Here is a 12,461-nt window from a genome sequence, read left to right on the forward strand (position 1 = left end):
ACCTGAGTTATAGTTTCATATTTATAAAATACCCAAAGAAGCATCTGTATTAAAACTAAATAGGTCAGTTTTTTAACTAATTATAGAGACCTAATTTTTTTTTTTGTCAACTTATTGTGATGAGAATAGGGAAGTAGTGGTTATTCTTGGACCTCACATTCAGCAATTCCTCACATTCCTTTCTGTACATGGTAAAATTGGATAACAGCACCAATTCGAGAGCCAGGCAGCCTGGATTCAAATTCTAGCTAAATGAACTTGAATAAGTCATTTTACCTCTCTGTGCCACCAGTTCCTGATAGTCATATACTTATGTATAAATATTGTGGGGGATAAGTGAATTAATATATGTGATGCTCTTAGCACAGTCTCTGGCCTATAGTCGGCATGATTTTTTGTGTTAGCTATAATTATATTATTGAGAAAGCAGAGATTTTAACCCTTAATGAAAATCCAACCTATGTGAGTGATAAAAGAGTCTGTGTACTTAGGGAGGTGGAAAGGTATAAATTTGTGAGAATGAGTTCAAGAAAAATGAATATGGCACCATTCTGTGAGAAGGATTGCTACAGAGACACAGAGTCTCAGGGACCTTATAGGATGCTCTAGTCCAGACAAGAGGTAAAAATATCCGGAATTACTCTCTTAGTCCATTCAGACTGCTATAACATAGACAGACTAGTTTATAAACAACAGAAATTTATTCTGACAGTTCAGGAGGCTAAGATGTCTAAGATCAAAATGCGGGTAGATTCTGCGTTTGATGCAGGCCCTCTTCCTGGTTGATAGATGGCCGTCTTTTTGCTGTGTCACCAATCACATTCGTGAGGACTCATGATCTAATAACCTCCACATTTGGGGTTAGGATTTCAAAATACGAATTTTGAGGGAACACAAATATTTGGTCTGTTGCATCGACTCTTACAGTATTAGAGTAGAAGAAGGAAAAGGATATGTAAAAGATTACAGGCTTACATTTAGGGAAGGAGGAAGAAGATACTAACCTTAGACTTTCAAAGTGGGTGACTAGCATTATGGATGTAACAAATCCAGGATCAGTCTTTGGTTTCCAAAGACTGATATATTGAGAAATAAGGAATGCAAGATTTAAAAGACTAATAAAGATTAAATGTGGTCATATCATACTATATGGTTTCTATAATAATTAAACAGTTAATAGTCTTCATAAGGAAGCATGTAATAAGATCTTTTAAAGAATTTTCCTCTAGTTAAGAAAAATATGTCCTATTTTTTCATTTAGGTTCCTGCATTATACTGTATTAAGCCTAGAGGTTTGTTATCCTTCATTTCTTGTATCCCAGGACAACTGATGTGGTGATATGAGGAAGTCAGGCGTAAAACCTGTTGGGAATTAAACCATCGCCTTCTTCATTTAATCCAGCATACTATGTATGATATATATGACTATTCAGAGTCACAAATAATGTTGGTCTATTATTTCATAAGTATTTTTATTATTTGCAGGTTCGATGGATGATGTACTGGATTGTCTTTGCCCTGTATACTGTAATTGAAACAGTAGCAGATCAAACAGTAGCTTGGTAAGTTCTAGCATTGAGAAATGTCCATAATGTAGACTCTTATCTGGTGTCCTGAGTTCTTATCCTGCTCTTGCTGTTAACTAAGAGAATTTTTTTAATAAATTTTTTAAAATTTTATTTGTTTGGCTATGTCGTGTCTTAGTTGCAGCATGTGAGATCTTCGTTGCATCGCGGGGCATCTTTCCTTGTGACGCTCAGACTTCGTTGTTCTGTGACATGTGGGTGGGATCTTAGTTCCCCAAACAGAGATCAAACTCATGCCCCTGCAGTGCAAGGAGGATTCTTAACCACTGGACCACCAAGGAAGTCCATTCCTAACTAAATGAATTTCATCAGTCTACCCGATTATCCCTTGTATCATTTCCTTTACCTGGTTTCCCCAGAAGGACATTATCTTCCTTATGGAATCCCCCAGGTAAAGGCAGTTCATCCTCCCGCCCACATGCCACTTCCTCCCACCCTTCTCCCCCACACCCCACAGGATCTCAGAACAGAGAAAACTTGATTGTCATCTTTTTTCCACACTGATGACATCAGACTATTTTTTCTTTATTAATATTTCCTAAGCAAACCCATTTTGCTTCTGGTTTTAGCACTTCCCTCCCATCCTTAAAATTGTCATCCACAAACATTCAAACTGGATGACATCAAGTCCACACAGCCACCACCCGCTCCCAACACAGCTCCTTGACTGCCCTATTCCAAACAGCATGAAGCAGGATTGAAACATGTTTCTAACCTCAAGGATCGAACATTTTACTGAGAAGTCATACCTAGTGGAACAACCTCAATCTCCTTGAGCCATATTTCAGTAGAGTATTTCCAGCTGTACCTTGCCATCACTTGGAGAAGTCGTTTTTTCAAACTCTAAACTTTTACTACCTCGCCACTATCTTCAACCACCCTTACTGCACAAACCCCCAACTTAAAACAGCCCAACAACACTCCTCTTTTCTTCTTTACCCAGGCTACCAACTGAGCTGAAAAGAAATCACTCAATTGCTCTTATAGGTATCAATTTGAAAGTCACCATTCCTTTTACTTGCTTTTGGTCAGTGGCTACTTCCATTCCCTCCTGTTTCTGTTTCAGATCTTTACTGTTCTCTGCTTTAACTGTCTTTCTGACTTTTTAAGTCTCATCATATTCTCATAGCACAGTAGGTCACATTGGATGGCTCAGAAAAAAATAGAAGTCATGAGACTTAAATGTTCTTCACAACCAACCCTTATGTATCAACTTCTCTGTATCTGCATCCATCTTTCTCTTCCTCCTTCTGTCCCACAGTTCATTTTTCTGTTATGTTTTGGTAAAGGGGTTTGGGAAGGTTTTTTTGTTTGTTTGTTTGTTTGTTTTTAAGTGACAGAACAGGTTCTAAACCATGCTAGGCATGCTAGGGCTCTTAAGTTTCCATGTTCTCTCTTTAAATGCATCTCTTTTTTTCTGGTTGAAAATACACATGTATACAGTATTAAAAAGTAAACAAAGTAGAAAAAACTTGTCATGAGCAACGAAAGTCCAGAGACTCCCCTGTAACTGCACTGTGTGGAAACCCTTCATCATCTATACAGTAGTCGGTCCTCACTGCCCCCTGCCCACCTGTCTCATCAGAAGAGCCCAGATTTTTTATCATGTATCTTAGCAGTGCATAGGCCACAGGATGCTTGTTCCCTTGTGCTGTATTACTTAACTTTTGCTATGGCTACAAACAACCCTAAAAGCACAGTGGGTTAAAAAACAAACATTCATTTCTTGCTCAGGGTACATGAAGACAAATAGTCAGCTGCCAGCCTTGCTGGGCTCAGCTCAGTTTAAGTATCTTCTTGTACATGGACCAAGGCTGAAGAAGCAGATATTCTCATGACAGGAAGCAGAAGTTGAAAGGAAGAGGTTGGGGGGTGCTGAAGTGAGGGAGTCAAAGGACATTTAAAGCTTTTCTCTGCATTTAGCATATGTTGCACTCACATTCTGTTGCGCAGAGCAGGTCACATGACTAAGCCCACAGTCCTTGCTTGAGGAAGTGTAGTCAGCCTATGGGAGAAGATGCTGAAAAACCCAAGTGGGAAGGGGCACGGGTGTATAACCCTAATTTCAGGTTACCACAATGGAAATTCCATTTTCCTTCCAAGTGAACAACTTAGGTCTGTCAAGTGCTGCAATTCTGGCCAAATGAAATTGGAGGGGGACGTTTTCTGGGAGCTCTAAGAGAAGGAGATGTGCATATGGGGTAACATTGCACACTTGAAGCTTATAAATGCTTAAAAACACACCTAACACTTGGGAGGTATGTCCTGCTAATGCCATGGCAGCTAGGCTCTGCAGACAGGATGGGTGCACCTTACTGTCCTGGTTAAATGCTTTTAATGACCTCTGCCAACAAAGGTCCATCTAGTCAAGGCTGTGGTTTTTCCAATAGTCATGTATGGATGTGAGAGTTGAACTCTAAAGAAAGCTGAGCACCGAAGAATTGATGCTTTTGAACTGTGGTGTTGGAGAAGACTCTTGGACTGCAAGGAGATCCAACCAGTCCATCCTAAAGGAAATCGGTCCTAAATATTCATTGGAAGGACTAATGCTGAAGCTGAAACTCCAATACTTTGGCCACCTGATGCAAAGAACTGACTCATTGGAAAAGACCCTGATGCTGGGAAAGATTGAAGGCCGGAGGAGAAGGGGACAACAGAGGAAGAGATGGTTGGATGGCATCACTGACTCAATGGGCATGAGTTTGAGTAAACTCTGGGATTTGGTGATGGACAGGGAGGCCTGGCGTGCTGCAGTCCACGGGGTTGCAAAGAGTCGGACACGACTGAGCGACTGAACTGAACTGAACCTGAACTGAATGACCTCTCTGAACTGCTCCAGTTAGTTTGGCAGCTTGTCTGTCTTTGCCTATAGAGAGCAATCTTGGAGCTTCCTTGGCTGTCCAGTGGTTAAGATGCTCCCTTCCAATGCAAGGGGTGCAGGTTTGATTCCTGGTCTCAGATCCAACATCCATGGAGGTGCAGCCCAAAAGTAAACAGTTTTTTTTTTTAAATGTACATGAATGGAACAACTTTGAACTAGAAGTTGTGAATCGCTGCAAGGGGACAGGCTGCTCTGATCTATATAATTAGTGAGATTAATTTGTCAGTTCAAACTTAGTTGTTTTCCTGATCACAACTTCTTACCTGTGAAAGCGTAACACAGTGACTGAACTTTAAAAAAAATTTTGTGTGTGATTTCCTCATTGTCTGTAGTTTATTTTCACCAGCATTCTTTTCAAATTTTTTCTTGTCAGGTTCCCCCTCTACTATGAGCTTAAGATTGCTTTTGTCATATGGCTACTCTCTCCTTATACCAGAGGAGCAAGTTTAATATATAGAAAATTCCTTCATCCACTACTTTCTTCAAAGGAAAGGGTAAGATGTATAAATTATTTCCACAAATCATTTGTTAGAAATGTGTTTCATCATCACATGTTGCATGCTATAAAATGAGTGAAACTATTATATTAGGGGGGAAAGTCCTAGTTTTCAGCTTCTTGACATTCTTTTTAAATAAATTAATATCTATGGGCTTGATTTTTTTTTTTCCAGGAAATTGATGATTATATTGTCCAAGCTAAAGAACGAGGCTATGAAACTATGGTAAACTTTGGGCGGCAAGGTTTAAATTTAGCAGCTACTGCTGCCGTCACTGCAGCAGTGAAGGTAATTTTTTATTTACCTTTTTTTTAATCCAGTGTCACATTGCCAGTGAACAAAGTAGGGTGGCTTTTTATTTCAGATCATTATAAATTTTGGCACAAATTTACCTTCTGTTTATTTTTATAATATTAGAAAACAACAAATAGACTATTTTAAAGATATTTTAACATGTCTCTATAATTGTTGGGTATTTTGAACTCTTAATTGATGACAGAATGAGAGATGGTAATAAAACATACTGGAAAAATGTCATCTTGTCATAATCTTCCTACTTTGTAACCTTGAAATAGTTTTGAGTAAATAACCTTTAGTAAAGATGACCATTCTTTCTTTCTCTGTCTTTGGTGTTTTTTTCCCTCTCTCTCTCCATGGCAATATCTTGGTAGGATTTCTGGCTTACATCTGCACCCACACTTCAACCAATTTGAGGTAACTGATTATTCAAAATAAGGCATGAAAAATTTCTGTTCTTAAAACTTAAGATTTTACTTAGCCAATTACTAATGTCATGCGTTGTGTTTTGCAAGCCAAATTATCAAAGGAATGCCTTCTGTGAAAATCCGCATTATGGCTTTTGGATTTCTTTGCATGTAGTAATTAGTGTGGTTGATTTTAAATCCCATGGCATTATTGGTTTTGGTGTGTAGTATGTGGAAAGAAAATAGGTTTCAGCTTCAGAAAGTTCTGAGTGTGACTTTCCAAATAACCATCAGCCTTTTACTTAACTTCTGCTTTGGGAGGATGGCAGGGAGGAGAAAATGAGGCAGAGGAGAACTAAAGTCCTTGTCTGCTATATAAAAAAGTAGAGATTTTAAAGTGGTTGTCCAGGGGGATGGAGAGAGGGGACCAAAGGTTTATTGCTTTCTTTGTTATAAAATTTAGCATTATTTAACATCACAAATCAAGTACATGTTATTTATTTACACCCCCAAGAAGATGCTTTCTGAATTTTCCGTATTTAAAAGCAACATTCAACCTGACTCTGTGGTGAAAAACTAAAAACTAAATTTCAACATCAAAAATTGTTTAGGAATATAGACATTATAGAGCACTGTTTTAGGAAACAGATGCACACAAATCTCATTTGCCCTCTTCACTTCAACGCTTAAATATGGTTTATAATCCTACCTACTCTGTGAGACTCGTATTGTAACTGTTTTGTGGGATATTTATTTTATTTTGACTTACTACTTCCAACCTCTGCATGAGGAACCAGAAACCCCAACTGTATTATCTTTCCTCATTCCTTCGTTTATTTTTATTTTATGCATACTTTGCTTGCTGCCATCAGTATTTAACATCCTATATGTTTATTTAACAGATATTTAATGTATTGACCATCTAGGTATATATTTAATGCCTACTATATGGTAGGTGCTTGGGATGTAGCAATGAACAAACAGATACAGTCCTTACCCTTTCAGGCCACTACTGTCAAGCTGAATGTCTGTATCCACTAGCTGAAAATTTTACCTCATCTTTGGTTGCTTAGAGCCTACCCCTTGCCCTTCACTATTAAAAAAAAGCATTATCTAGTAATTCGCTGGTGGTCCAGTGGTGAGGATTCCATACTTTCACTGCAAGGGCCAGGGTTCAATCCCTGGTCAGGGAACTAAGATCCCACAAGCCTCGGGGTGCAGACCAAAAAAATAAATAAAAAATAAAATAAGCATTATCTTACTGAAACACCTTTTTGTAGAAAGACTATAAAAATGATCCCATACCTATATTTCTCTAGCTTCTTTGTGATCTATTGCTTGTCTTTATTTATACATTTAACAAATTAAAATCACCTCCCCACTTCAAAGGCAGGAAACAGTATAAAAATTATCCAAGTTACCACTGCAAAACAAACCCACTGTAACTTGAATTCACTTTGGAACTCTCTCTTTTCGCTTGTGATCTTGTGATCCTTTTTTTGTCAAGTTCACTGAGTATAGTGAGCTTGATATGATGAGGCAACCCTCATCATTCTCCTGATGAGCAGAGGAATGTTGGCATCAACCATACTGGATTGTATTCATGAGAAATGATCATTAAATATGCTGAACACAGCATAATGTTAACACTATTTGCCTCAAGTTTTACTGTGCCTGTTTTAAAGTAGGGGAAATTAGTTTTATCTCTGGAGATGTCAAGGAAAGGCAGCAACTGTGATGGAATAATCACTGAACCAGACATTTCCTACTAAAGAATAAATTGAAACTGAAATAGGAAATAGGTCAAGTTTAAGGAGAAACTGCAGGAAAGCTAACAGTAAGACTTGAGAATTGTTAAACTTTTTTTTTTTTTTTTACAATATATGGTTTGTTAAAAATATCTTTCAGACTAAAAATACTGAACTCTCAGTGTGACCTTTAAAGACTGGCAATACCCCTGGCTAGGTTTCCCAAGTTGAATCGCCTGAGCATGTTAAAGATGAAACTAGGAAATCTAATCAGAACATTTATTACCCCGTAAAGCAATTTTCTGAAAATGTTACTCAGTTCTGTGACCTCATTACCCGGCATCTGTTCACAAGGTCAGTGTCCAAGTTTATTTTGGCTGAGCAAAGCAAAAACATATGAAGGAGCTTCAAGGATTTTGCTGAGGATGTTCAACGTCCCGTAGCTTTCACATGAGAAATGCCAGCGGCGTTTGTACAGACGAGCAACACTTCTGCTGAATGAAGGACAGACGAAGAAGAGAACTGTTAGTCGTATTAAGCACCTCTTAGGATTTTCTCTAGCAGCCTTTTCTTGGTGAATTCTTTAGCAGATATTATTTTTTAAAGAAATCAATTATCACAGAAATGAGTGCCTTCAGTTAAAATTTCTGAAATCTTATTGACTGTAAATAATGACAGTTATGTCAGAAATCCTGACATCTTGCTGTCTGTTTTTATGGCTTTCTATTTGTGAAAGAATTTGAGGAGATTCAGCTGCTTAATATCATCTGTTTAAAAAAGAGAGCACTTCTTCAGACAATGGAGAAGATCATATTTTTTTTTTCTCTGCAATCTAGGTAAGCACAATGTTATAATGAAAGTTGAATTTTGTAGCAGTTGAGTTGTCAGCATTTTTTAGCCCTGATTCTGTCCCTAATTAGCCATGAGATTTAGGGCAGTCATCTGCACTGATCTCTCCAAGTATCCATGTTCTTACATGTAAAATGAAGGGGTAAAAACTGACTTCTAAAACTCCTACTCGAAAATGATGGTTCTCAACTGGGGGCAATTTTGGTAATGTCTGGAGAGATTTTGGGTTGTCACAACTGAGGCAGAGGTGCTGCTACTGGCATCTTAGGGAGAGGACAAGTATGCTGCTTCCAGAATGGCTTCTCAACACACAAAAAATTATCTAGACCAAAACAGTACTAGTGCTGAGGTCGAGAAACCCTGCTCTGAAAGTATAGTAAGTCAGAAAAGGCTTAAAGGATATGTAAATATGTACAGGTAATTTGGATGATGGGTTATGATTGCTTTCATCTTAAAACCACGAAAATATAGTACTCACTTAATGCAAATGCAGTCAGTTCCATTCTCGGCTTGATCAGATTGTGTTAAATATCTATAAGGACAAGGCATTCCCCTAAAAACTGCAGACTATCCTTATTCTCAGTTATAATGTAGTATGTCAAGGATCAACAAGAAATAGAGCTTAATGACTACTCATTATTGATCAGTGTCCTAAAAATTATTCCATAAAGAATTGTTTGTATGTTTATAAGATTACAAAGCATTGCTGATTATATTTTTTAATTCTTAGTTTAAAAATTCTATGAGGATAAGTTGAAGATTTTATACAAAGGTGATGATAAGCACAGTAAATTCCTCTTATTTAACACAAAATATGGGGCTTCCCTGGTGGCTCAGCGGTAAAGAATCCACCTGCAGTACTGGAGATGCAGGTTCAATCCCTGGGTCAGGAAGATCCCCTGGAGTAGGAAATGACAACCTACTCTAGTATTCTTGCTTGGGAAATCCCATGGACAGAGGGGCCTAGCAGGCTATAGTCCATAGGGTTGCAAAAGTCCATGGACACAACTGAATGACTAAACAACACCACAGTAATTTTAATATAATATTTAACCAGGAAACAAAATACTTAAACAAAGCAGAATGGTTGGGTATAAAGAGGTTAGAATTAGTCATACATCATGGTCCGTTTTTACAGATGCCATACATAGACTTGGATACTTGAGTAGACATGCAAATTTTCAGCCATCAGTGAGCTTCTGTGTGGGGCCAGCTTGGGAAGCTGCTTGTCGGCTAGAGCATTCTTTCCAGAGCTTGGACCCCGCCCTCCCACCCAGCCTACCTCATTCTTAGTTTCTTAAATAGATGTTTTGGGCTCATCTAAATTCAAACTCTGAGACCTCTGAGCTCCCTGAAGACAGGAATACTTGGTCTAATGATGTAAAATGTTCTACAGAATACTTTTAAATGACTTTTGTTTTCTCATTATAACCTTTCTGTTACTTTTCTCTTTGATTTTTAGGACTAAGTTTAACAGACACAGTGTATATACAATTCTGTAGAGAATAGGATCTAAATGCCGTGATATAGAATTACCTTGTGGATAGTAAGTCCCTTCTGACTTACTAAGACTGCTGTTTCCACACATATTTTCCTCCTCAGACTACCACCTGTCTTCATTTTTCTTATACTTTTTAGCTTAATAGTGTATAAACCAAATGCAAGGAAATAAATCAAGCATTATTAATTTAAACAAAATATAAATACCTTTTAGTATTGTTTTGATAAGTGGCTATAATTTCCTGCTTGTGCCCTCAAAATGTAGAAACAGTTTTTCTTTTAATGATGGGAGTAAGGGATTTAGATACTGGAAAGATGGTGAAGAAATAGGTCAGAAATTCTTATAGTGTATTATGTTAACAATTAAAACTTCATTACACCCTCTGTGATGACTTCTGGGATGGGGGGTGGTGGGAGGGAGGTTCAAGATGAAGGGGATATATGTATACTTATAGCTGAAATCAACACACTGTAAAGCAATTATCCTCCAATTAAGAAAAAACCTTCACTATTCCATCTATGACTGATTTTGTAATATAAAGAAGTTTTTGAAAAAATTGGAAATCACTCATCTGCCTACACATTATACTGTTTTCATTTTTTAAATATTTATTCCTGTCTAACTGTAACCGTACTGCGCACTTGCACCTATCTTTTGCATGATTTAGAATTCTGAGGTGGAGGGGAGGCATTTCCTCCTAACATTTTATTGCAAACATGATTCCCTTATTAATGGACTTTTTGTGTGGAATATATAAAAACTAGAGGGAATAGCTCTGCCTTTAAATGCAGTTATTTTATAATGACACCTCTCCTTTAAAGTGGTCACATTGGATACTTATAATTTATGTAGTATTTTTGAAGTTTGCAGTTGTGTAATAGTTCCCCCCACCCTGCCCCCCGCCATGTTATTTCTATTCTGGGCTCATTAGAAAACATACAGTGAAAAGAAATTATTTTTCAAAGTGATAATGGCTGCCGAAGTGCTGTGAGTCCTCAAAGAGGGTACACAGCCTCTTTTTGCTTTTCCCTATATGGTACCTGGCCTTTTTTTTTTTTTGAGGATTAATAATACCAGGGCTAGAGGGTTGATTACTTAAGAGCTGCATTAAAATCCTGACTGTATATAGATCACACGCATCTCGGTGTTGGTCCTTGCTCACCTTTCATGGAAACCTGAAGCAACCTTCTAGTGAATGGTGTAATCTACCCCTGTAGATACCCATGACCATACTTGTGGTTTGGTGCTGAACCTATCCATATAAACTCAATATGTTTACATTCAAACATGCTGCTATCTATAGAGAACTCTGTAGCAGTCATGAGTAATGAAAAAAAAAAGCTTAAAAAGAATAGTTTACTTATTACATATTCAGTATCAGCCCCATACCAGCTACACTCAGAGAACAGAGGAAGCCTAAGATTTGTCCCTCTCTTCTAGTTTCTTAAAGTCTTGCCCCGAAGGCAAAATATATAAAGCACAGTCACAGAACTAACATTAATGTGTGAGTTCATTTGTGAGATACACCCTAAGTAATTAGTTGATGATAATCATTAAAGATACTGAAGTCTGTGGATGATTAAAGCTAGACTGATTCAACAGCACTTTGACTTATATGCATGCTGAGATGTACTTTCTTTCTTGAGTGGGAGGGTTTGGGGGTTAAGAATATAGGATATTATGGATGTGTATTACCATCTATTTGGCGATGGCAAAAAAAGTCAAGAATTGCTGAGAGGACACAGAACTACAAAGATCAGAACACAGAAAATGACAGTTCTGCGAAAACAAAGCATCTGTTTCAGACGAGCACTGGTCACTTCCTTTTAGTGTGTGTCTGAAGTCTTTTGTCATCCTCTATTTAATAAATAAATGATGTCTGATAAAAAAGTATAATAAATTAAACCTTGTCAAGAATGTTTAAGGATATGTGGAATCCAACTAATTTTATTGAGAATATAGATCCTTTTAGTGGCTCAGACAGTAAAGAATCCATCTGCAATCAGGAGACCTGGGTTCGATCCCTGGGTCGGGAAGATCCCCTGGAGAAAGGAATGGCAACCCACTCCAGTATTCTTGCCTGATGAATTCCATGGACAGAGGAGGCTGGCAGGCTACAGTCTATGGTCGCAAAGAGTCAGACACGACTGAGTGACTAACACTTTCACTTTTCACTAGACCCTTTAATTATGCTTTTTCATAAATCAAAGACTGTGGTAGAAATTACAAAGCTTAAGTGGGCTATGGAAATGGTGTTCAGGTTTGACAAAATAGGATATCACTAAGAGTAGCTAATCCAGGACTCATGAATCAAGACATTTTTCTTCAATGTAAAATACACATTAGCAGTAACATTGAGATGTTTGTAATGCCTTAGGCTTTGAAATTTAAAGATGAACCATTATGGATGAGTTTCTACAGTACCGTTATAAGTAGAGGCAATCATAAATTCACATGTGTGGGAAGAAGAAATAATAAGTGTAAAAAAACCTTTAGAAGAATATTTTTAATCCATCTATAAATAAGAAATGAGTCATCTGTATGCTATGCAAATTTTCAAAGTGGGTAAATTTAGAAATTATTTTTTTCTCTTTACAAAGCTTTATACTTTGAGAGGAAATGTAGTTATGTCTGAAAAGTTCAGAAATGTTCCTTTCAAAGCTGTGCAATGATGAAAAGCATTGACCATTCTGCA

General features: G+C 37.5%; 1 protein-coding gene across 3 annotated transcripts in view; it reads left to right on the top strand.

Moving 5' to 3' along the window:
- The window catches only part of REEP3 (receptor accessory protein 3), a 99,685-nt gene that overhangs the window by 75,004 nt on the left and 12,220 nt on the right, over nucleotides 1-12,461 (top strand). For all 3 annotated transcript variants that reach the window (XM_061161624.1, XM_061161625.1, XM_061161627.1), the window contains 3 exons: nucleotides 1,486-1,562; nucleotides 4,841-4,961; nucleotides 5,139-5,252. In XM_061161624.1, the coding sequence (XP_061017607.1) occupies nucleotides 1,486-1,562; nucleotides 4,841-4,961; nucleotides 5,139-5,252 (312 nt within the window). The remainder of the gene's footprint in view (nucleotides 1-1,485; nucleotides 1,563-4,840; nucleotides 4,962-5,138; nucleotides 5,253-12,461) is intronic.

The sequence above is a fragment of the Dama dama genome, chromosome 15, assembly GCF_033118175.1.
Source record: "Dama dama isolate Ldn47 chromosome 15, ASM3311817v1, whole genome shotgun sequence".
NCBI classification, from domain to species: Eukaryota; Metazoa; Chordata; class Mammalia; order Artiodactyla; family Cervidae; genus Dama; species Dama dama.